The sequence below is a fragment of the Strix aluco genome, chromosome 9 (assembly GCF_031877795.1).
Source record: "Strix aluco isolate bStrAlu1 chromosome 9, bStrAlu1.hap1, whole genome shotgun sequence".
Taxonomy (NCBI): Eukaryota; Metazoa; Chordata; class Aves; order Strigiformes; family Strigidae; genus Strix; species Strix aluco.
Window position 1 is genome coordinate 13,747,237 of NC_133939.1, and position 26,092 is coordinate 13,773,328.

Below are 26,092 nucleotides of genomic sequence, written 5' to 3' on the forward strand. Positions count from 1 at the left end.
GTGACTGTAAAACTTCATATTGCATTTTTTTTAATTCTCCAAATTGATACCAGTGACATTCAGTTTAAAAATAGGTATGCTTGCCTACTTTACTACCAACACTGCAAACTCATCCTGGTGTCTGAAAATCCAACATATACTTTCTTCTCAGATATAATCACCATTCCAGTGATAAAGATAAATGTGCTGCTGGTCAAGTTATATTCTCAGTAACATTACTGCAATTCTATCAGAAGCAGATTGACAATGATAGTGTTACACAGGTGTAACAGAACGCAAAATATGGGTGTCAGAAAATTATTACTGAAAGTTTGGGAAGAAATAGCACACAGCTTGACTTCCAAGCTGGAGCTCAGTTTTGCAGGACTGACAGTTAAAATATATTTATAAACTGAGCAAACCAGTTGGATTCACTTAGCATAGAGAAATCCTCAAACACATATTCCATTATATTTCCTCCATAACAAATGGCAATTTCTGAATTTCAGTATTACAAAATTATTACCCAACTTCATAGCTTGACTGGACCAAAACCCATGATAGGGTCACCTAGCAAGAATACACTTACACTTATGAAACCACCTGCATACAGCTTATTACAGAGATGTGACAGTAGCTTAGAGTGGGACCCTCTGTCATGGCTTCAAGGACTCTGCTTACATCCAAAATAACAGTGAAAGCCCAGCAAAGGGTGACAAGACTAATCTTCTAATAGATTTCCTGTGTCACAGTTTCCCCCATTACGTGCTTATTTATCAGCATCTCAACAATGCTGCCAAGCTGCCGGTGAACTATTTTGGTGAACTATCTCTGATACCACACTTCACAAAAGCAGTTAAGTGTGGTGGAGTACAAATGACATAGCTGGGACTGTGATAAGGGGAGCTGTGGTAGATTGGATGGCAAGGTTGGCTAGGATTTATCTATAGTGACTGGTTCAACTTAAAGACTTACAAGTGGCTACCCTACTTTTAAATGCACTGTACAGCATGTTACACCACTAGCTGAAGATCTCAAAGCATTTTACAAGTGTTACTAAAACGTGCCTCACATTTTCCTTTAAATTATGCATTAGTAGCCTTATTTTACAGAGCAGGTTAAGCAGTCTGTTCAAGATCTTACAGTGTAAACAACCATGTGATCAACTGAATGTAAATATCTTGACTGTGAATTGGTCACTAAAGTCACATTTGAAGACAAATCTTGGAAATAAATAAACAAACAAAAGGTATTTCACCAAGTGTTACAAATTTGAGCAGATGAACCTTCAAAGATAGACTAGAAAAATAATTTCCCACTGTTACTTACTAGAAGTAGCAGTGAATAAAAATTAATTTTTAATAATTTACTGATTAATTAAAGACAACTCTAAAGAGTAAAAATTATTTAGATGCTAGTTTAAAACATAATACAATGTATAAAAACACTAAATAGCTTAATGTTTACATCTACTTATACGTGAGATGAGGTACATGTAACTTGATCATGAAGGGCAGGGCAGTATATTGATTTTTATCGTATTTATAAAGATACCCTTTCCTGTATAGACTAATAGCATTCTTCAGAATGGTTTGGATTTCACCTGAATGCTTAACTTTTTGCCTTATAAGGCCATCTTTTACAGAAGTCATGGAAATTAACACTTCATTGAACTTTTTAAGCTGTTCGCACTTCTGCTGCTGCTATTGATTATCAAAAGGCCATTTTCTGCAAGGTTAGCTCTTATGCCCCAGGGAAGTGTTCACAGTTGAGCACAATACTCAATACTGCCTACAACAGGGCCCTTCCAGGAAAACTGCACACATAAAAACGAAAACCCCATTAACCGGAGCAGTTGTCAACAAATTCCCCCACCAGCAAGGCTGACTTGCACAAAAGTAACTAAACAGTCACACACACACACGTTACTGCACGTCGGCTGAGCAGCAAGAACTGCATGAACACTCTGACTGCAGCATGTGCAAGGGAATTGGATTTAATTTAGTCCAGAGTGGAAGGGGGTTAAATCAAATGACTGCACATACGCCATGGGCTAGGAGCTCACACAGATGTCCAGCTGACACATGGGTCTAGAGTAACTTGATTACGTGGCTCTCAGTGAATTCAATTCACACATCTCCTATTATGAAATAAAATTGTCCTATTTCAATTTTGCATAAGTAAAAACAATTTCAACATGCAGCAAGAGGGAATGGCCTCAAGTTGCGCCAGGGAAGGTTTAGACTAGATATTAGGAAGCATTTCTTTACAGAACGGGTTGTTAGGTGTTGGAATGGGCTGCCCAGGGAGGTGGTGGAGTCCCCAGCCCTGGAGGTGTTTAAGAGTTGGGTCGGCTGAGGGATATGGTGTAGTTGGAAACTGCCAATGCTAGGTTAAAGGTTGGACTAGATGATCTTCAAGGTCTTTTCCAACCTAGACGATTCCGTGATTCTGTGAAACTGCTTTCTTTCAACGGAGATACGTGTGTGTTTTAAAGACATGTAACAACACAAAACACACCATCCAAAAGACACAGTTACAACTTGCCTCTTAATCTGAAATTCTACAGCCAGAAAAAAGGAGGTAGAAAAATCAGACTGACTTGTTTCAAGTTATCTCTCTAGATTATTTATTTTTAATATAGTATTTTGTACACTAAGTTGCATTTTGCCTATTCAATGTAGTCATATTAGCGGTGACAACTTGTTAATGTATGATGAGATGTTGCAAGGAAATTCATTGAATAACCCAAAGAGCATAAAGAGAGCAAATAACTGCTGGGGCAGACATATTAAAGAAAATACTTTGTTGCATTAGAAAGGCAGAAGAGCATTTTGGATAGAAAAATATTGTATTTTCTATATGTATACACACATGGTTCACACACTTTAAAATGCAACAGATTTATTGTCCTTGAGGAACCAAGCATTAATTTTCCTTTTTAAGCAAAACTTCAAAAAGTTTTTTGGAATTCAAGCAAGCTGCCTTATAGGGGCTGGCATTTGAATAGCATCAGTATTCATCTCACCATAAAGATGCTATAGCATCCGTTTTCAAGTGAGTCTGTACAACTACCAATTTTATTTAAGGAAATACTTTTGAAATACTTTATAATTATAGTTTAAACCAGTTAGTTAAAACTGTATTGATCTAATAGGCTGGGCGTCTTGCAGAAAACCAGATTACACACCTGGTCTACATCAGTTTTTCTTTGCTGTGATGAAAATAAACATTATCATTTAGAGATTATGCTGAATGATTTATTTTCTATTCAGAGAAAAATATTAATTAATATTAAATGTTAAAATTTCTGTCTTATCTGTAAGGTCTTATCTGAGAAATAGCAATTTTGCATATAAATTTCTTCCTCCTATTTTACAAGCAGACAATAAACTAAAAAACTAATGTAGCAATATCTCATGAAAGCTGCATTTTAAGCTGTATAATGGAAGTGCTAAATAAAGCACAGAATCAAAAAGCAAGTAAATTCAAGCTATTTACAAGCACTTTTTAGCAACTATAGATATACAAACTTTTCTATCGTATTACCTATGGGGATATGGAGGCAAAATACTAATGCCCAACTATCTGTTTTAGTATTTTTCTGAAACACCTCCCATCATTGCAGCCTCAGCAGTGGGTACACCAAGGCAGAAAAGCAATTTTTTCAACATTTTAGCATGGAAGCTAATGAGAAACAGGTTTTGTCAACAGAGTTAATATCCTAATAACCATAATAAAGACCTGAAAACATAATTGTATTTTTTTCATGTTGTTGGGAGATAAGAAGGAAATAGGTTGCATGCAGAGTCAGCACTGCCAACTCCATGCTCTTCATTATGCCCAAAATCTCAAAAGAAACACCTCTTAAAACTGAAGCGATAATCATACAATATGCAATTTTATTACTCAATTTCCAAATTCGTCCAACAAAAAAAAAAGCTATGGTGGTTTTTATTACTAGCAGAATCGGACTTTTAAATATAAAATGCTAACTGTATACTGGAATAGGTATACCTATACCAGTTTACCAAGTAGACTGGAAACTGTGAAATTACAACCGACTATAAATCTCACATCCACAGGTGTATCTTTTGAGTCATGAAGCACAAAACTGTTGCCTTAGTGAACAGGTATATTAATTTAGCACCAGAGTAAATTAACTGACTCATGAAGAAACAGATGGTACACAGTCACTATAAAACTTCTAAAATGTGAGTATTAAAAAAAATAAACATTTTAATGCTTTTGTTATGTGTTGGTTTTGGTTTTTTTCACTATTTTGATAGCAGACTGTGTTTTCAGAATAAATGTTCCAGTTTTCAATCAGAGTGTGATTGCATGTTTGTATAAAAAAAGATGCATGCAACAAATGGCAGATATTTGAGAGAGTTGCCATACAAGCTGAAAATGTCCTTTAAAGTCCTTCAGCAGGGCCTTTTTTATTTTCTAAAGGAAAATGTTAATGCATTATTTTTTCAAGAGAGATATTATTTAATCAATTTAGTAAATCTTATACACTTGCAAAAAACTCATACAGAAAAAGATATACACGTTCCTGTACGTGTTGTAAAATCTAGTATATTATTCCCTGAAAGAGAGAAGTACACAATGTTGGGTGGATTAGATTCCTCCCAAAACACATAACAAGCAGCACTTTCAACTCACCACAGAGATCCTTAGCTGTAAGCTATTAACATTCGTGAGAACTTCAGTCTGAAAGACTCATGCACCAACTGATGGTGCATCAGGGTATTCTTATCCCATTTTGTCAGACTTGTAAAATGTATTTCATCTGATTTCAATTTTTCAAGATATATTCCAGTGAAGAATAGGTGTGTGACTGTAACAAGGTAAAGTTTTGCAGTTACTCATTTTCAAATATTCTAGTGCCATTATTGCTAGCATGAAGATCCTGAATGAAAACAACTACTGATGAGACATTTTATAAATATGATACCTTATACAGGAATCTCTCTAACTTCAAAGAACATTGGGACAAATAGTATGAAGCTATAACTCTATTTAAGTAAAAGGCAGACTTTCCGTAAATTAATGTGTTTTAAATGTTGATCCCTTAATTGCCATCTCTTATTTAAAAATATGATTAATTCCCTCCTGCTTCACTTCCCAACTATCTCTCTGGCAAATCTCGATATCCACCCATAGCACTCCAGAGAATAGATATTTTTCTGTACAGATCTTAAAAATATTAGCTATTCAGAAATGCCCTCAATAAAATATTTTTTTTTTCTCCAAGTCCTGAATTTGGGCATAAAACTTTTTAAATTCTCTTGGCATTTAATGAAGCATTTTTGTTGCAAACAGTGAGCAGAGATCAACAGTTCACCAGGCTTTTACGACAGATCAACCATCTAATGATTACCTTTGTCTGGTAGTAACCTGGCATTAAAAGCCACCAGCACCTTGGGATATGCTGTGTGCTTCACCCTACACCTAAACCACCTAACCTACTGAGCAAATCAGTACTCTCAGGGGCTTTTTCACTTCAAAACCTGAACTTTATTGGTCTTTTTTCCATTGGCCAATAAGTATAGTTTCTAATAAAACATCATAAATTATTTTACAAGAATGGCACATGTGTAGTATCAAATCTTAAACACAAACTCATTAAAAATCCTCTAAGCAAAGCAGTCAGTTTAAGAATGTGTTACAGAAAGTACAAGCCAGTCTCAAAATTAGGACTCTTTCCCATCTACTGGGGCTTATTTTAATGGGGTAAATGCTGTAATTTAACAACATAATCATGCTGCATAATCACAGCATCATAACTATTTTCCTGCACTGCAAAAGACTGCTTGCAGATGAAGTAGCCATTTTATAAATCACATTATAGAAAACAGACAGCTCTTTTTCATTTAGTTGTGTTACACTCTTCTTCCTTCAAACCCTTCATTCTCATACAGTGCAGGTACTGTCTCTGGGGTAAACAGCACTATGATCAAGGTGTCTATTTTTAGAGCTCAGAGACAGCATTCTTTCCAGCCTCTAGACATTGTGCTCTGAATCACATGACCAGCAAATCAGTACATTGCTGCCGACTTTTGAGTCTTTTCAATCTTGTCTAAAGAACTTTAAACTTGTGTCACCATGAGGTAACATAAGTAATATTTCCCTAAATGTTTTATCTTTGACATAACTATCTTATTCAGAAAGATTTGCAAGAGGTAATTAAAGCACCTTGCTGAGTAACAAAACTTGGAGGCAACACAGTGGGAAGTGACTCAGATAAGACACAGATCAAAAGACACGCACAAAAAAAGCCCGAACAAAACCACTCAGATCTTCCCCATTTTTCTTTGACACTTTTAATTAGAAATTTTTGAAAAGGTCAAAAAAATTGCATTGTACAGAATTCACCAATTAAGAGAAGAATCCTTTAAAAACTCATTTGAATAAACAGAAAAAGAGTGGGAGAAGGAGGAAATTACATAAGGTAAATATATTGACTGGTATGGTCCACAGCCTTACTGTGTGATTCTATGCTTATAGCATCCTACAGTATCTTGTGGCCTCACGATTGTTCTAGCTCAAATATCATCAATAAAAACACATGCTACATTATTGCTTTTTTATATAAAATCATCCATTTTAATTTACTGTACCTTAGAATAAGTTTGTTGTGTATATCAAGAAACCTATGGAAAACTTATTCATCTGATCTTATTGAAAACTAAACTATTAAAAACTAAAAACTTAAGTGAGGTGTGTCAGATTCACGGACCATTTCTATACATCTGGATCAAATTTAAAGTAAAGATTTAATTATTTTTATATAGACCTTAGCTGAATTATTTATTTCAGTTGAGTTTGGATAAAATTCAGTGGTTTTCACATGAAATTACCAAGTTCCTCTTTAAGTTTTACCCCCAAGACTTACACTTTATTGAACGAGAATTGATGATGGAAAGTAAGCAGAATATTTCCATACAATTGAGAAGAAAATCCAGAGGCCACTCTGTTTTTCTTACAATAAATGCTGATAGGTCACAAACACTTTTAAACTCATCCATGTTTCAGTTTCCCTACTCCTTGTATTTCACCCTTTTTCTGTTCAAGTGTTTTAATAAAAGGAAATCATTCTGGAAAAAGCTATAACTAAATTAAGGCCACATAAAATAATTTATTCCAGAAAACAGTTATCTCATTACTTGATTATATCATAGCATAGAGTTACAATGCCTCAGGACTAAAATATATGCAGAGGGAATGTTTCATATTCATTTTCTATTAAAAGCGCTACAGGTAATCCATCCATTTGCTAAAATGAATAGGATTTATAAAAATTCAAATGCACTATATCTGCACTCATCCTTACTAAGCACTCAGATGCTCCTATTCATGAATGTATCACTGTGTTATTGGAGTCTCCCTGCTGCTCCATGCATACGCACTTATGATTCATGTTCTTTACATAAATCACATTACAACAACAGGAAAATTCTACAGAGAATTTCACTATCAGGAAATAAAGAAGAAAGATCAAAGAAAATATCAAAAACCACAAGTAATTAAAATAAGAGGTCTCAGAAAACTTGTAGTGCATGAAATAAACCAGATCATTAGTACAATTTTTATGAACTATATATAGATTCTTGTTCTGTACTCATTGAGGAAAAGGTATATTTTCACCTCGTGATCGAGCAAGACAGCCACAAAGAGACAAGTAGGACAAGGCAAACAACTAAAGACTAAGACAATATTCATTTTAGTTATCTAAATTAATAGCCTCTGCTGTATGGTGTGTACAGTCACGTGGAGCCTTCACAGAGCAACTTAGGCCCTCTGGGGAGCTTATAGACCAAGCTCTGCCTTTAGGTACTTTCATGAGTGCACAAAAGTTACAAATTATCTTGTCTTCAGCAAGTTTTATCGTACTTTAACTACCACAAGGCAAATGCAAAAATGTATTCCTGAGGAAGACACATAAGAAGAGTTATAACTGATAAATTAATTGCAAAACTAGATTAAAAGAAAAAAGAAAGCTAAAACTAAATATCCCAGAAAGTAAATAATAAATAAAATATATGAAACTGGAAAATTATGTTAAGAAAATAAATATCACTAAAAGAAACCACTGCTGACAGTAATTAAATGATTATACTAATAGCCTTCAAGCAATATCTTTGCTAAGTGACAGCTCAGAAGGGAGAGAACATGGCACCACTACTGCATTTGTTTTTTTTCTGTATTAGCTACACACTTAGAATTTGGCCCAATGTTTCTGCATCAGAATGCTTTTAATTTTACATTTATTAGCATGATAAGTTGCCGAATAACAATTTGTGGCAGCTTATACTTCATTATAAGACATACAGCATTTCAAGCAGATTACAATAAATGCTGTTATTACAATGACTTTGGTTTCATGTCATTGGTATAATAAACCATCTGCCCAGAAAGCTCAATTTAATTAAGTCTATTGTGTCTATGCATAAATACTGCATTAAAGCAGTGTGATTTCCCATACACTTAAATATAGCATATCGGCCTATTTTCATTACACCCCTTCCACAAAGATGCTTAACATTTAATTGCCCAATGAAACATACAGTATATTTCTAAGATTTCATACTCACAGAGACAAAACTAGAAGAGAAAAAATAGTGCAAGTGAATAGTTAGAATATCAGATTTCCTATTATATTTGAATATATTTTTTTAAGTTTACTGTGTACAGGCTTAAGCTTCTTTACAAAGTATTCCATGATACAATATCTGACAAAGAAACACCTCAAACATTCATAGCTATTTACTGTAGCATTTGCCAAAAGCTTTACAGCTGATTAAAATAGAACATATAAAATACCTTGTATCATCTAAAGGTAGCAGGCAAAAATCACAATCTAGATTTTAAACTGAATGGTGTCACCTGTGTAAGAATTTGTCTGCTTTGAATGAACCAATGTCTAAAACATGGTTCCAATATCATATATGGATACTTCAGCAGCACTTAAATTAAGGCAATTACCCCTTTGTTTCTCTAAATGTTGGGTAAACCATCGGCTGTCATCTAGAAGTGATAAACAGAAAGTCAGCATGTTACTCACCAATAAAGTAGTTGTTTCCCAATGCAAGCATTTCTTCAGAGAGAACAAGTCCACCCAGTGCCTGGAGAAGAGTGACACTTCTGCCATCAATAAGTGAACACTGTTTAAATCCAGTGGTTGTGACCTTCCATAGCAGGATAAGAGAAGCAGTAGCATCTTGCCTTATTCTAAGAAAAGAAATTATAAGAATATTTACACTGAGGAAGATTGGTGTTATTAGGAAGTACATCACTGCAGAACAAAAGATTATCAACAAAGAAGGAAAATTTAAAGGTAGCAGGTATGGAATCAGGAAAAGACCTGAAGGTTTTTAGCATGTCCACAAAAAGTAAAAAAATGTTTCAATAGTAAGATTTCCATAATAGTATATGTAATAGCAGATTTAATAATACAGAGTCTAAATTTCTAATACATGAAGGACACCATCCTAGTGCCCAAGAGGAGTTTTACATAAACATCACATAATAGTAAAGCATCTTTACTCAGTCTTTGTATTTATGCCTTTTTGGATAGTACCTCTGTTCTACATCTACAATGCCATCATTTTCTGCAGCTGAAGTACATCCAGCCCTCTTGTTTACTGAAGAGCATTCAATGTTTGTTCAATACAGGGAGATGGATCCTGGTAGAAATCCTCATTTGTCTGACATGCGAGATCGAAGGTTCAGGACAGTTTATTCTTGTAAATCAAATGAGTCATGTAATGCTCCCAGGGTTACTGAGTCCACGGTGCCTTCCTGAATATTGACAGATTGGATAAAGTAGTATCTACAACTGCATACATCCTGTTGGCTCCACTAGGGAGCACTGTATCTATGTCAGTCAGTGTTTCTTTCCTCTCAGGATACTTTTTTCCCTACTCACCTCCATAAAGAAAAGAAAAAAAACTGTCATGTTTCTGGCAAGTTCCCAAATATTTGCATTAATTTCCTCTGAATGAATCCCAAATGAGTTTGAACAATCCTCCAAAAATTCAAACACAATTGCATCTAACTGCTGAAAACTGGTAATTCTCTCCTGCAGAAAACAGGCCTCCAAATACCCAGAGATGAAGTTGTGTTCCACAATCTCCTGTAATGAAATAGTTTCAATCCTGCTAAAAACACAAGGCAGTTTCTCCCTTGTCACTTCTTATTTGAGTTCAAAACAAGAAATGCAAAGTTTTGTAATCATGTTTGACACAAGTTGAAAAATGCTGCAACTAGACAAATTAAGAAGCAAATTTTTTACTGTATCTTGTGTCCTCTTTAAGAACTATCCCCATCGCTACTCCCAAAGCTGACCATCTCACTTTTAGAACAAAATAGCAACTAGTTTCACAGTTTAGGTCACACCTGACGATCAAAACAAAATTATTAAACTGAAATTATTTTCCTTTCACAGACAGCATTGAACCAGAGACACTACTTGGGGCCTTGAACACAGGAAATACAATGAAATAAAGATAGATATTGACTTGCATTAACCTACCCAAATGTAACACACCACTAAAGATATATAGTGTAAAAAATGACCAAAAATGACTGTGCCCTCTGCAACCTCCTTTAAAATGAGGTCCCTCCATGAAGGGTCTTAAATACAGATGTAGAATCCACAAATGCCAGCTTATTCTTGATTTCAAGAAAAGACACTTGTTTGCTTACAGATTCCAGCCAGCCAGAGCATCCACACTCACAGATCTCTTCCTGACTTAGGCTTAACGCTCATGAATGAGCACGATTCAAAGTCCCGTGGGAAGAGTAGGACAGCTCCCACGTTTAACAGTTACTGCTCCAAACTGTCTGCAGCTTGTCTGCTTGCATCAGTTTGTTTTTTCCTGCGAGCATGGCCTTTTTTAACTGAAAGCTGGGATTCTGAAAGATAAGATGACAGTATGAGAAAAGTAGGCTATTTTTGGAAAATTGAAGTCTAAAATGGCAGTAAAGCTGTGAGCCAGAGAACTATGTTGGCAGCTTTTTATTTGAAATAAAATTTCTAATAAGAAAATGCCTCATTCCAGCTGACAGAATCAGATCTTTCCAGGAAATCAGGTTTTGTTAATTAAAAGTAACAAAGCAAACACTTGATCAAAAAAGCATGAGTTTGAAAAGTGAGCAACACAGAATAAATTCAAATTTTTGAGAACTGTGGTTTGTAGGACATACACAAAGATTTCACAGCTGATGACACCCAAAGCAATAATCCAGAAATCAAATACAAATGCACAAAATACATGCTTTTATATAGTAAACAATAACATTTTCTACCAGCAAGTGCAGACTGAGATTAAAGGAGGGAAAAAAAGTGTTCACTGCATGAAGGAGAAAGAAAATGTCATATCTTCTCCAAACTGACATCTTTATCACATCTGCACTAATTTCTAATGCATTCCAATAGCCCAGAAACAGTTTACATGCTTATATCTTCTAAAACATTAAATATGTTTATTTATTTATTGCATACCAAGCAATGAGTTGTTGTGGCACTGCTAGATGCCTGAAGTCTGTCTGAAGTTCTCTCATATACTTTTAGCCATTTGACAAACCTGACTATCCGAAAAACTGTTGTCTAAAATATACAGGCAAATTAAAATAAAAGCATTTTCTATTTCATCACACATTACACATATTCTTACTTTATTGATGTATTCTGTGGAACTTCAAAGGAGATAAGCCGACCTCCAGCAGAGGTATTGGAACTGGCATTTCCACAAGCCACATCGGGGGTTATCTGAAAATAAAAATAGTTTTATTTAACAGTAAACCAGAAAGTCTGACCAAAGAAAACATGAAAGATTTTTTTTTTTAAAATAGCACTAATAGTCCAGCAGTCACCTTTTAAAAATAATCAGGATAGAGCTAAACATTCACCAAAACATTTATGCTATCAATAAACATTCTGAAAATTCACACAACCATTATTTTAGGTTTTTAACAAAAACTTCCTGTACATAAATGTGAACTTCTAAAAGCATCTTCCTTTAAAAGTGATCATGTTTAGAAAAAAGATGAATAGGCTTCTCGTCTTTTAAAATAAGAAAGCTCTAACATTTGCCACATCCAAGAAATACTGCATCATTAATTTAGGTGGTCTTGGAGGATTTGTAATAGCAAATACTGTTATTGTCTTTCTACTACATTGAAATATGTTTTTTTCCAAACACAGATTACTTTTAAAAATACTCACCCACTTGCCCATTACTATTTTTTCCAAGTAGAAGTTGCTTACACAAACAGTGCTTTCAGATGGAAAAAAATTATGAGCACAGTTCAAAGGACGTATTTGCCAAATCTGTGATGCCTAGTAGGCATAGAAATCAGTTACTGTATTAACTAGATCAAGACACCATACAGGATGCCATACAACACAGAGGAATCAAAGGCAGACTCCTTAATTATTCATATCTTGTAAAGTAGTAATTCCATAAAGACAGTTTGAAAACTATTAGTGTTTTCAATGATACCTTTATTTCAAGTAAGTAATGTTTTATGTGGCATAATTGAGTCTTTCTATCACCTAAAATAACATCATCAGTAGTTTTAATTAAGTAGTTTTCAGGTATCTTCATCAGCTTGCCTATGAAATATCACACTGTAAGAAAAAAAAAATCAGTCATTTTCATCTTCAAATTGCTAGGCAGATTTTGCAATGTTATCTTCTCAGTCATCTAGAATACGTGTGCAACATTTTTACATCAGCCTTACTGGCAAACTGAAAATGCAACCTGACACACTTCCATGAATTAATCACCCATCAAAGAAAAAGCCAGAATCTAATTTGTAAATTTAAGTAAAATTCCAATTCTTATTTTAAACAATGTCATGAAACACTTGTGAAAACATGAAAAACAGAAGTCCAGAATATGATGCAAGTAATAATTTTTAGGAGACTCGGAGCTGCTTTTGACTCAGGCAAGACAAATACTCAGTATTCACATTCAGCAAAAATGTCTAAATTACTTGATACACTGTTGAATTCTCTGGTGCATATAATATCAATACATGTAGTTTATGAAAATAATGTGAGATGCAATTTTATTGTATTTGTTGAAATAAATTTTGAAAAAAGATAATATATCCATTACAATTTTTCAATCTTGGAAGTCAAAATTATGGAGCTAACATTCAAAGCACAATGAATCCAAAATTAGTCTGGCTAACACTCTTCCTTTTTTATTTGCCAACATTTAAACATTCATTTTCTTTAAGAATCTATATAACTACTGGAACAAAGGAAAAAAAAAAATAAATCAACATCTCTATTCTCACACAGTCTTATACTACATCTAAAAATACACTCAGTTTTAACACTTTTAAAGTATTTATTAGTTTTACAATTCCATGCATTTATTACCTTGGAACACAAGGGGAAAAAATGTAATTTAAGCATGTCATTTACCTTACTATTCAATATTAGAAGTTTGTAAAGTAAAGGGTATTGATCTCTTTGAAACTAAAATTAAAATAAACCCAAAAAATTAAAGAAGCAAGAGCCAAACAAAGCAGCTTCATAGTAAGAGCTGAGATTCAACCTTGTGAAAATGGAAAAAAAAACAAAACAAAACCACTTGTTTGCAAACACAGCAGAATTAAGGATTACTCAGCATGAAAAGCACAGATAGAAATATTTCAATGGTAATCAGAAGAGCAAAAAGGAAAATGCAGGATTTTTGACTGTTCTGTTAAGAGATCTGTACTGTTTGATGTCTTTATCTAGGAACTCCATTTCTAATTGGCTTTAACTTCATGTTCTAAGAATCCAATAAAATAATCATCTAAACCAGTAGGACACTAAACCTAGGGTTTTATAACAGATTAAGTTTAAGTTATTTCTTTTTTTTTTATATTAAAAAATCTGGTACTTGGATTAGACAAAAAACACAGGAAGAAGCAGCAGCTCTCATAAGGACAAAAATGGTTCTATAAGTGTCCTATTTCAGACAAATACTACAGAGACAAAAATGACTGCTTTGATACCTGAATAAGGAAACAAATTATACAGATTTTCACAGCTGTGAGAAATTTGCATAAAGATTTTTATGTCTCTTTCCTATACTAACAGAGCTCTCTGCCAAACTGAAAGATTGAAGAATGAGGGCAAAGAAGACCAATACATTACAATAAGAAAGGACACTGAGAAGATGAAAACAATCTGTAAGTCTCACTCTCAAAAAAAAAAAAAAAAAAAAAAGGCTGCTAGAACAGGTAGGAGATATTTAAAACAGAACTCACTGGAAAATATACTTAAATAATTTTCAGAAAGTAAAATAAAGAGCATTCCTATCCTAATTCCTCAAAATTTAAAAAGTGAAATGGCTGAAGTAAAAAATACAGACCATCTAAAGTCATTTAAAGATAATCTTGAAAAAAAATTACATATAACTGCAAGGACATCAAGTTCTTCCAAAATTCCCCTGAAGCATTCAATGACACAGAACTTTTAAGCCAGCAAGGAAGCTCCTTGGGGAACAGACTTATAGATACAACACAAATGATGTAGCTACTTTAAAAATAGTCACCAAAGAAAACAAAATCTTCACGCACCTGCCAAAGACTAAAGTATGTTTAGGAGCTGCTTACAAAGATAAGCTCCTACATCAGTACAGAATATATTGAACAGTTGCTCTTTAATATATTACTTAGAGTTTAAAATGCTTAAATATCAAATTGCTGATAGGAAACACAGAATTCCTCTTCACATACATGTTCTTAAGTTTGCATCTAAATCACGTTCTTGTTTTTTAAAAGAGAACATGACATACAAGAACTACATTTCTGCTTCAAATGTTTTAAGAGTGTTAACCTTCCAAGTCTTTACATAGGTAAAAGAGAAGCATAATTTGAGAAAGCAAGAGTGAAATCTCCAGAAGAGTACCTATTCCTACAGTCTCTTCCTGGACCTTAACAAGACAGCAGTGATTTGGCTAGAAGATTACCTTACCAGGCCATAGCAGTAGCATAGATGAGACTGCAAAGGAAGTCAGGTGTGGTACCTAAGAAGAGAGCAACAGACTGTTCTTCCATATTACACCTTTTGTGAAAAAATTACATCATGTGAATTGTACAGATACCCTTCTGCCTTACAGACCAACCAGAATAATGAAATAGACAATTCAATAAGTGCTGAAATTCATACATAAATCCCAAGGCAATATTTTTTACATGAGTGCCTTTATTACTTTGGTAAATTAAGTGTACTAGCCTTTAGTTCAATGAGGCTAAGAAAAGTAACATACAGACTCTACATTTATGCTAGGATACATATATGCAACCTCTCACTATAGTAGTTATCTGAAGATACTTGTTGTATATGAAATTTCACAGTAAGTTTCTTGGAAAGCTGACCAGACATCTGTAATTCTACAAGGCCTCATCAACAGTGCAAAATACAGCCATTCTACTACCGTGATACATGTTTGCATTTCTTTTGTATCTCAACCCACTGAGTTTAAAGAATCACAGAAGACAAAACTTCTTGCAAAACATGCCACACTTGCGTCAGACTAAAGTTGTCTGTAAGTGGAATGACCAAATTCACATTAGCCTCAGCAATTCCTCACTATCTTATTAACAAGATATTAATGAATATTTCTGAAAACTAACAGATACTTCCAAACACTGGAAGAGGCTGTCCAGGTATCTTATGGACCCTTCAGCCTTGGAGGTATTTAAGACTCAACTGAACACAGTTCTGAGCAACCTGCTCTAGCTGACCCTGCTTTGAGCACGGGGGTTAGACTACACAGTCTCCAGAGATCCCTTCCAACCTACACTGTGATTCTGTGAGTAAAAATTCACCCCCTGAGCCAGTTGCCTACCAAGTCTTTCCTGTAAATTGCCGTTGTAACTTCCGTGACATCACGGCTTTCACATAAACCCCGTTCCAACACACAGTAAGAGTGCTTCATTTTGAAAATATTCCCAAGGTTACACAAATAAGTATGTGTGCATGTGTGTGCACACTCACACAGGCATCTGTGTATTTTTAATTGACGCTTTCCTTCTCTGCTACCTGTGAAGGTTCTCATTGGTTAATCTCCTGTCTTTCCACCTGAAAAAGCTGTTCTCCTATTTTTACCTCTAATGGGGCAACAGAGAAATCTGCATGGTCTTGCAGCCAAAGCAAGTCTGGAATTAAAGAGAATACACAAATGCACACATCATTTCCGCACATCATTCTTGAACTAAATAAAAGAGATGAATACAAACTCATCTTACAGAAAAGATCAGTGCTTAAAAGAAAAAACTGTGCTTTAAAACGTAAACATATTTGAAAAGACATTATGTTAATGAAAAGAGTACGAAAATTAGTTCTTTGAGAAAAACAAGGCTATGTTCTGGGGTGGTCTCCCTTTAAAATTGACATGGTGATTAAGAAAGATAACCTTTCATTTCTTTGGTAGGACAGAAACTGTCACGATGAATGTATTATGAGGAATGATCCTGCAAATGCTAACTCTTTCAAATCATCTTCCAAGGGATTACATATTAACTTTTAATTCAATAAAGCAAGTTTTATAATGTGCAGTTTTGCCTTTTCTGAACATAATTTTCCATCAGGATAAGGACTGCAGGATTTCTTCTTTTCCAACCCTCTAAGGGTGGCAAGAGATAGCTTTTATTTTCTAAGAAGCACGACAACTTTGTCAGACTTCCTTATGCAAGGGAAAAATCATGTTAAAGAAATAAAACAGGTTAGATCCTGTCTATAATATCTTGAAGAGCTGTCTGCAAAGAATTAAAAACGGAAAAGAGAGTAGGAAAATAAAAGGCAATGTAATAGAACCATAAGAGGTTTCTTGTAGTCAAGATGCCAAGCAACAAACCAGGGTCATTTCCAGCACAGAAATCCCATTCAGAGAGAACAAAATTATAAAAGAAAGAAAAGCAGTTCCCTTGCTCCATAAGCATGGAAAAATGACTGCTTCTGAAAATCTAGTGTCACATAGCTTAGCCTCCACATAAGTGTATTTGTTTCTACCCTCCAGAGTTTCATATGGGACAATGCTTGAAAGAAAAACCAGAACAGAAAGAAAATAAAGGCTTACTTCTAACATATCTCACCAGTGGGAGAGAAAAGCAAAACTGTTTAGAGTAGGAGTAGTGCCTCTCTGAAGAACACCAAGGGAAGACTGACAGACTGCATCCAAAAACAGTATCAAATGAAAAACACTTGCCAGTTATTGTAGCACTGAAATGTGGTGTAAGGAAGGCTGCATATCCACCCAGCAAATTCTATTGCTGGCAGTTTGTGTTTCTTTGCTCATCTGAGCAAAAGCCACTTTGTAGAGTCAGCAATCACACTGCCAAGAGGATCCAGCGCACTCTGGTGCATGGCAATCCTCTAGACAACACTATTAAAACTTTGTATTTCTGTCACAGGTTAATAATGCCAATATTACACCAAGAGGTAGACGCTTCAGCGGGCACAGTAGGTTATCTTACACAATGACACTTTCTCAGATAAATTACCTGGGTAATCATATTAGTCAGGTGCCTTCTTGTCTCAGGATGGCTACCAAAATCAATGTCAACTTCATAAAATCTGACAATCAGTCTGTACGGGTTTTGGCCAGAATAGAGTTAATTTTCTTCACAGTAGCTTACATGGTGTTATGTTTTGGATTTGTGATGAAAACAGTGTTGATAACACAGATCTTTTTGTTAATGCTGAGCAGTGCTTACACAGCATCAAGGCCTTTTCTGCTTCTCAGACTGCCCTGCCAGCAAGTAGGCTGGTGGTGCACAACAAGGTTCGGGGGGCACAGTGGGACAGCTGACCCTAACTGATCAAAGGGATATCCCATTCCATATGATGTCATGCTCAGCAATAAAACTAGGTTGCGGGGGATAGCAGTTGGCCAGGGCTGCTGTTGCTCAGAGACTGGCTGTGCATCAGTCCGTTGGTGTGAGCAATTGGGGTGTTTTGCATCACTTAGTTTTCTTTCTTTTGTTTGGGGTTTTTCTTTGTTGTTTTCTTTTTCTCACTTTTTCTAATTATTAAACTGTCTTTATCTCAATCCATGAATTTTCACGCTTTTACCCTTCCCACTGGGTTGGGGAGTGAGCAAGCAGCTGTGTGGGGCTTAGCTGCCTACCCCCTGGTTAAACCACGACACTGTCATTCAATAAATATTACTTGCTTGAACAAATAATGATCATTTCTTATTCCAGAGTGTATGGAGCTGTTCTGAATAATAATGGTAAACACTGTGGAAACAAGTTCATTGAGCAAAAATTCCACATAGTCAATTCTTTACATGCAGTGTGACTTTGTAGAGTAGGCCTGATGGTTGGACTCGATGATCCCAAGAGTCTTTTCCAACCTGAATGATTCTGTGATTCTGTAACGCAGGTCACTGAAGAGTAAGCTACGATGTAAAATCCATCCAAAGTCTGTCAAGTCAGCCATAGATACTTCTACACCAACACACTGAAAGGCAGTAAACACATCAGGCAGGGTTTTTTTGCTCAGACTCTCAAAGACTTCAAGATGGCCTGATTCCTGGATAATCAAAAATCCTGAGCCCACCCAACAATATAGATGCAGCAAGCAGGTCTTCGGTATCTTGACATAATTGCACTCACTAGAATTTTCTGTAGGGTATTTCTGTCCTTAAAGGGGATACAAGAGTTTTGATTTTAGGAAAGCTAGTCTTTATGACTATCCATTAAACATCTTTTAGCAATGGAACATACTAAAGTAAGGTTTGTGTGCACTTCACATAAGTTTTGTTTGAGCATATTGAGCTTTTAGAGACTTTTGTTTTGTGTTTTGAAAATAAATGTAATAAAGGGTATCACCTATCCAGAGATGCTTACACCAAGTTGTCTTATCTGAATGGCATTTGTACAGAAATTTCCATACATAAATATTGTAGAGGAGAGATTTAGTGAAGTTACAGATTTATCCTAGAATAAAGTTAATCTTATTCTAGCAAAATCTGTTTCCTTCAGTTTCCTTATTTGTTTAAATGATTTTTCTAAAAGAAAAAAACAAATAATCGAGGATTACAAAATAAACCTTACATACATGTATAAGCTGTTCTAAGTCAAACCAAAAGCATACATATTCCAGTACTTTAACCCCAACAGCAATCATAAGAGGGAATGCCAAGAAAATAGGATAAGAAAAGGGCAAGTATACATCCTCCAGCCACCACCTATTTTCATGTGAAAGATTTTCCTAAACTGTCGTTTCTATGTATTTAGCAACCCCAAATGGATCTCACCTCCATGATTCTGTTCAGCCTCCTTCAGCATCCATAACATACTTTGGCAAAAAATGCACAAACATTTAGCAACACATAAAGCAGTCAAAGATTCAAAGGTCTCTGTTTCAAGCAGAATTATTCCTGAAGCATTGCTGCAGAACAGGAGCACTCTATTTCAGGATTTTCCACCTGACCCAGCCATACGCCTTTTAAAGGTTTATAATCTACTGACTAAGAACACATGTAAAACAAATGCTGTCCCCATTGCAAGGGGAATTACAAGTTTATCGCAGCCTCTAATCACTAGCTCCAAAAGCTTGAATCTGAGTGGTAGTATTGCAGTATAAATAAAAGGTTAGACTAGGACTCACATGCGTAGCATTCTAATTCCTGGCTGCGTACCTGGCAAATCACTTTACTGCTCTGTGCTTCAGTGTCTCCATCTGTAAAATGTGAATAATACTGCTGATTTCCTTTGAAAAAAATTTGAGAGCTATTAAGGAAAAGTAATATATAAGAGTACAGTACTGCTATTCTTACAGTTGATTTTGTACACAGAAACCTTTGTTGGATCTGTTAGTTGAGTAGGGTAAACAAAATGGTTTCTTTTTTCTTCTGTTATTGGCTAATATATATCTTTCCTGCACTGTAACACAAAAGATCATTGAAATGGGGAAAAGTGGATTGCTAGTTGTATCTCTCTTGCAAGTGGAACAAGTTAGTTACCCAAAGCAGGAAAAAATGTTCTCTTTCAACAACTGAACACAAAGATAAATTCCTATTAGCCTAAAGAAACCAACAGACAAGAATATTTTTCTCTCAACGATCTGTGTTTGTAGCCCTTAATCTGCATATCAGGAAAAGACTAATTTCTTATAGCAAGAGCTGTCTAAGAAAATAAACTGTATCCAAAGACATCCGTATGTTGTCTACTGGTGCAGACATTACCGAGAAGGTTCAGTCAAGCAAGCACTACCAAGTATATCCCTAGTATCTAAGGAATACAGAAAAAATGTCCAACTGTAACCGTACATCATGCCTCTCTTAGACAGTGTACTTCTCTCAGCTGTTCATTTTTTGAGTTCCCAAAACCTGCTGAAAAAGCTTCCATGGAAACTTCGTCCTTGCAAGATAGTGAGAGCTTTCATTTGGAGAGATTCTGTCAAAATTTCTCTCTGAGCAGAGAGACAAAAGAGTATGAAAACTATTAGTTCACTTGCAGTATCAGTATAGAATAATTTGAAAAACAGGATGACTTAGAAGATTTTAAAAAACAAAAACAAATAAACGAAAATCCCAACATAATAATAGCAGCCTTTGTTGCCTCTGAATCTCCAGGAAGATCAAAACAGTAGATTTTTGCAACACAAAACCTAGAGTTACTTTTTTTTTCCCTTTTAAGAGGGCAAGAAAAGACAACCTTTGCAAAGCTTTTAAAGCTTTGAGGAAAGGTAGTAGTTTCCTGCTTAACTCTTTACTCTTGAAGTCTCCACTGAAGAGGCTTTGGAACACAGACCTTCAGGCAAATCAACTCTCTTTAGTTTAATATAGGTCAGAGCAACTGAAATCTGAATCAGCAACTGAAATCTCTTTCTTTCGGATAAGCATCTCTCTCACTGTGAATTCCAAAGGACAGAAGATCATTATGCTACACTAGAAAGACCACAAAAAATACAAGAACCATCACAATCTATTAAACACATATCAACACAAGTAATTTCATAATAGGGTAACAAGTAATTTCCATGTTAGTGCTAATAATGCAGTCACAACTGATAACATATACGTATTTCTCAGGTAACGGAAGACACACAGAAGGGGTGAATTTCAGCTATTAAAATACCCACTTGTGAATGATCTGTTTGGCTGAAATGCTTAGTGAATCTACCTAAAATGCAAACCAGGCATAAATGTTACTTATACAATACCAGATGACAGATTGAGGAAGAAGCACGAGGGAAATCTGGTACAGAGAAGGGCATGCCCTTAATTGATCAGGACGTATGGAGCACCCATGCAGAGATGACACTTACTTTAAACTAAGTAATAAAAGCAGATCATTGTTTGTTTCTGCTTCAGTGTGCTCTCCAAACTCCATACTTGGTGCCTGACATATGTTCTACTGTAAAATAAGAGATATGGGAGATGGAATTCCAAGAAATAAAGCTCTGTTCTCCAGACATTGCCCACCAAAACTCCCACTGAAATGGGATACAGCCCTACAACTACTTGTACCTCAGATATAATCTGAGAGTCATAACACATCAAACATATATTTTACATAGGTTGACTTTACTTTCAAAAACTGATTTAAATAAACGTTACAGTAAAAACATGAACAAATTTGTTTGGGCTAGCAAAGAATGACGAAAAATATACTTATTCCATGATTAAACTTATGCCTGTTCACTTTCTCATTACGGAGTGTGAAAACACCTCAGAAGAATCACACTACTTGAAACACTTCAAAAACAGATACAGCTGACATTTAACCTATTTATCCCTCAAAAAACTCAAATGAAATAATTCTACAATGCATTTTTCATTAAGAAAAAGATGTCATGAAGATTTTAATTCTTTGCCTACTGAAATTGTAATATTTCTTCACCAACAAGCTTCATTACCCCTAGGTGCTTGCTACTGATTCAAACAAAATGAAAAAAAAGGCACTACCATTACCCCCAAAACAGATGCTCACTTCTATGGCAGACTGTTCTTTGGGATGCATTTTGCACATAGGTAGCATTATTATAGGTGGGTGATCTTTGGATCAGGTTTCAGTACCAACCACAGTAGGAATAGGATATGCAGGAGTAGTGGTCTTGCACCTCCAAGTAAGAGAACAACAATGAAGAGAACTACAAATCATTCTTGCAATAATGGACTTCAGAGAAGAAGGGAGGAGGATGGTCATGTGATAGAATGAACTTAATACATGGAAAAATTATCCAGAGATAAATAATCAGTTTTTCTTTGTGAGAAAACGTACTTTCTATCTATACTTGGTTTTCACATGTAAAGATTAATATTTAACAGTAACTGGGCTAAGTTTAATAGTTCTTTTTACTTTTGCAGAAACTAGAGTCTATGCAAGACATCTAAGAATTACTAATAGAACAGTGTACAAAACAGTAGAAAGCAAAGATCACATTTCTTAAGGCTCGTATGTTGTGTGCTTTCCAGATGTAGCTTTGCCAGACACTAAGTTTGTCATTTTACTAAAAGATACAACAAATGTTTAGAAGTTTCCTCCATCATCATTGCATCACTAGAGTTGTGTATTGTATAATACATTGACTACCACTTTTAATCCCCGAATAACTACGTTTTCTTAACACTGCAAGGACATGTATTTTTCAAAACAACATGCGATTATAACTGCAAACAGAAAAAAATATATTAAAGGTATTGCTTTAACCTTTTGATTTTCCTAAATTTATTTGATGTTTGGAGAAACGGTGTCATACAAATGATTGGAAGAAACAATATTATCCCGTTTCAAAGAAATACCTAATACAACATGTTGGCCAACTTAAATCCATTACTTTTAACAAGCATCCAAATCTACTGTGTTTGATTTTATTAGCATATTTAACTCAGGACAGAGATCATATCTTCAGTCCCCTCATGTAGACATCCACAACATCATGCACAAATTACAACCCAACAATAATAACACTTTTCTGGGCATCTTCGTTTAGATAGAATATTCTCACCTCTGTTTCATCCCATTTCAGATCTATAACTTTCTGTCCCGCTTTTGGCTGCCATGTAGGTAACGTCACAGTTGCTCTTGAACGAGGAAGAACAATGTCAGGTTCCAAGGTGGATGAGACCAGTGTGCTCTGTCTTGGTGACGTCAGCTCTGTCCATTCAGAGACTGGAAGGCTATGAAATGAGTGTTCACAGTTTGTTCCCTCATAGCCTTCACTACAGAGACAGAGGTAGCCATCACCGCTAGCGCTGCAGTTACCATGGTGACAGGGGTTGCTGGCACAAGGATCTGAAACAAACTGGAAAAAACATATCATATAGGTCAATTACTGCATATAAAGGATTTATTTCTGAACTTTACAGAGACTATAAAACAGGGTTCTTTTCCCTTACTGCATTTATCTTCTAAACATATTCATGAATCAAACTCATCTTTGATGTATCTTCAAGGAAGTAAATTCAAAGGATTAAAAAAGAATATAGATTAATCTATATTAACCACTTTTCTCAGACTATTTAATGTTAATTCACTGTTGACACATTAAAGCAAAGTGATAAACACAAAGTAGCAACAGGGCCACTGTTCATAATCAGGAATTTTCAAAAACAGTCTTAAAAGACTAACCTACCCAGGGAAAACAACAAACCTCTAGAAATTTAACACTGTAACAGAAGTAGGAATGGGGCACAGAACTCCTACAGATCATCAGGTCATGAAGCAGCTCTGTGTTGTCAGTATTAACATCACCCGATCCTATTTGTGGACACAACTCCTATTTAAAACAGCTGGGCCTTTCACCTGCACTTTGTTTAGTGGACAGCAGTTTCAGAATCTGAATTCATTCTGGTGCTGAAAACTGTCTAACAGGAGTTAGAAGTTGGGGCAAAAGTGTGCTTATTTTTAAAACAGCGTCTGTTAGTATAGGACAGGACTGAGCCCAGTGATGTAGGAAAAATCCTGTCCTAAACTCACCCGCCTTCTTCTAATTTCTAGCTTAAATTTATCTACAGCTAGTTTGTACTCAGTTTCTTACGTCATCATTGACTTTCAGGTTAAATGTCTTTTCTCTCTTCTATGTTGATGCTTACATCCATGATGTATTTATAGAATACATCTACAAACCTTTCTCAAGTTTCATCTCATAGACTAAATAAGCCATGCTTGCCCACTCTCCTTGTGGAGGACAAGTCCTCCATTCACATGATCATCTTTGCACTCCAGACTCCAAAGTTTAGCACTGCCTTTTGCAAATGCATCAATACTTTTGTTTGTCCTGGAAATTGCTTCCTTGATATTACTTAAGAAATGTTTGCCTTAGTCAGAGCTAAATCACACTGCTGACTCACTGTCATCATTTGACCAACTAAGCCAGGCAGTTCCCTTGATTTGTCTTCACATCAAAGGGATAACCCATCACTGGAAACAGATATTTTCTCAGTCTTGTAAGGGCAAATTTCACCCAAGTGCTCCAGTCCTAAAGGTTACCCAGTTCTTCCCTGTACAATATTCCAGTCCTTCCCTGCGTAAGCACTGTTTCTGTTTCTTGTTGTATTTCTCAGTAAAGGACTACAGTTATTTATTATTAAATATTTGTTTCAATTATCATAAGAATTACATAAGTTTTATATATCATTAATGTCATAAAAACAAAGTGTTGGGTCTACACACGGAATTTACCTTTCCATCAGTTCAAAGACCTGGCGTCAGGGACACCAAATCTTAGTATTACACTTTCTTACATAAACCAGTGCTATTATTGACCTCAGCTAGAATTCTTTCTTTGGCTGAAATTTTTCTATACCCCAGCCTCTGTAACATTTTTGGACAGAAAACAGAGAAAACAATATTATGAAAGTTAACGTTGGAGACAGTTAATGATGAATATCAGATTTTGTACTGACTGATACAGAAGAGTTAGAGGCCATGGAAGACAGTCCAAGATATATGGTCTACTCATTTATCTCATGGTTTGATTACAGCTCTGAATGGTATTTACTTTGCATAGAGACACATCTCGTACGTATCAGGTGACACTTAGGTAGCAGGGTCAAACTCTGATTCTTCCTCATTTTTAAAACTCAACTATAAAGTGAGTTTATATATACTTAATATATCAAGTAAGTATGGATTTTTATGATCAGATGGGTTTATCTCCTTAAAGTCTCTCCTGCAAATCAACAGAATATATAAGTTCTCAAAGAACAATTGCTAGATTGCTTCTTCGCAAAATAATATTTAAGTGACAGAAAAGAACAGTTTCCAGGAAGGAACACAACCTAGTTCTGTTCTATGGTTTGTCAGTTACATTTCAAGCTTGCTCCCAGTGCTGAGTAGCAGAGATTTTCACAGAAACTTCCTTTTCCTTTAAGAGGGTTGAAGATAAAAAGTGTTGATGTGTGAACAAAGCCCAGTTCAAAATTGTTTGCAACAGTTTTTTCATGTTCTAGTTGCTTGGACTAGATCTGAGTTTCAAAGACATGCAGCTATCCTATTGTTGGATAAGCTCTTTACTCATTCTTTCACAATTAATCCAAATTCACATTAACCCGTTTTTGATTAATAAATCGGCATTTATTCTAATGAAATTTAATTGTTCTCATCACATGTAAAATATTATTTGCAAACCTAGTAACAAGAAAGAAAAAATAATATTTTCAAGCAATCACAAAAGGCACTTTTCCCCCTTAGTGAATACACCCATTCACTTTACAAGCAAAATAATAAAAAGTGCATTGTGATACATGTTATTTGCTGTAAACTGTTCTGAGCTTGTTTGACTGGAAACAGCTGTGCTTAATGACAAGCACTGCTTACTGCCACCCATGCCATGCACTGAAAAACACCTTGCACCTTATGAATCGCCACTAACTTTCCACACGCAGTGGAAGTGAAATAATTTAAGACTGCTTTAAATGAAGAACAAAAAAAGATGAGTGTAGATATAGAACTTCAGCCATGCACTTTGTCAGAATTGAGTTTTATGAAGTACTTCACAGGATTTTAACTTACAATTCCCTTTTCTTAGTTACTATTAATTCTAAAGCTCATTTTTCTTTCAGTAAGCCTATCAAAACAAACCTACATCCTTTGTGTACATACGTTTTCTGTTGAGCTAAAGAAAACTCATTTTACTTGG

At 35.3% G+C, this 26,092-nt stretch overlaps 1 protein-coding gene across 1 annotated transcript in view; it reads right to left on the minus strand.

Annotated features, from left to right (window-relative positions):
- DNER (delta/notch like EGF repeat containing) overlaps window positions 1-26,092 on the minus strand; it is a 133,929-nt gene that overhangs the window by 56,765 nt on the left and 51,072 nt on the right. Inside the window, exons 2-4 of the mRNA XM_074833772.1 lie at window positions 22,958-23,254; window positions 11,664-11,758; window positions 9,050-9,216 (exon numbers count right to left, since the gene is read on the minus strand). Coding sequence (XP_074689873.1) covers window positions 9,050-9,216; window positions 11,664-11,758; window positions 22,958-23,254 — 559 coding nt within the window. The remainder of the gene's footprint in view (window positions 1-9,049; window positions 9,217-11,663; window positions 11,759-22,957; window positions 23,255-26,092) is intronic.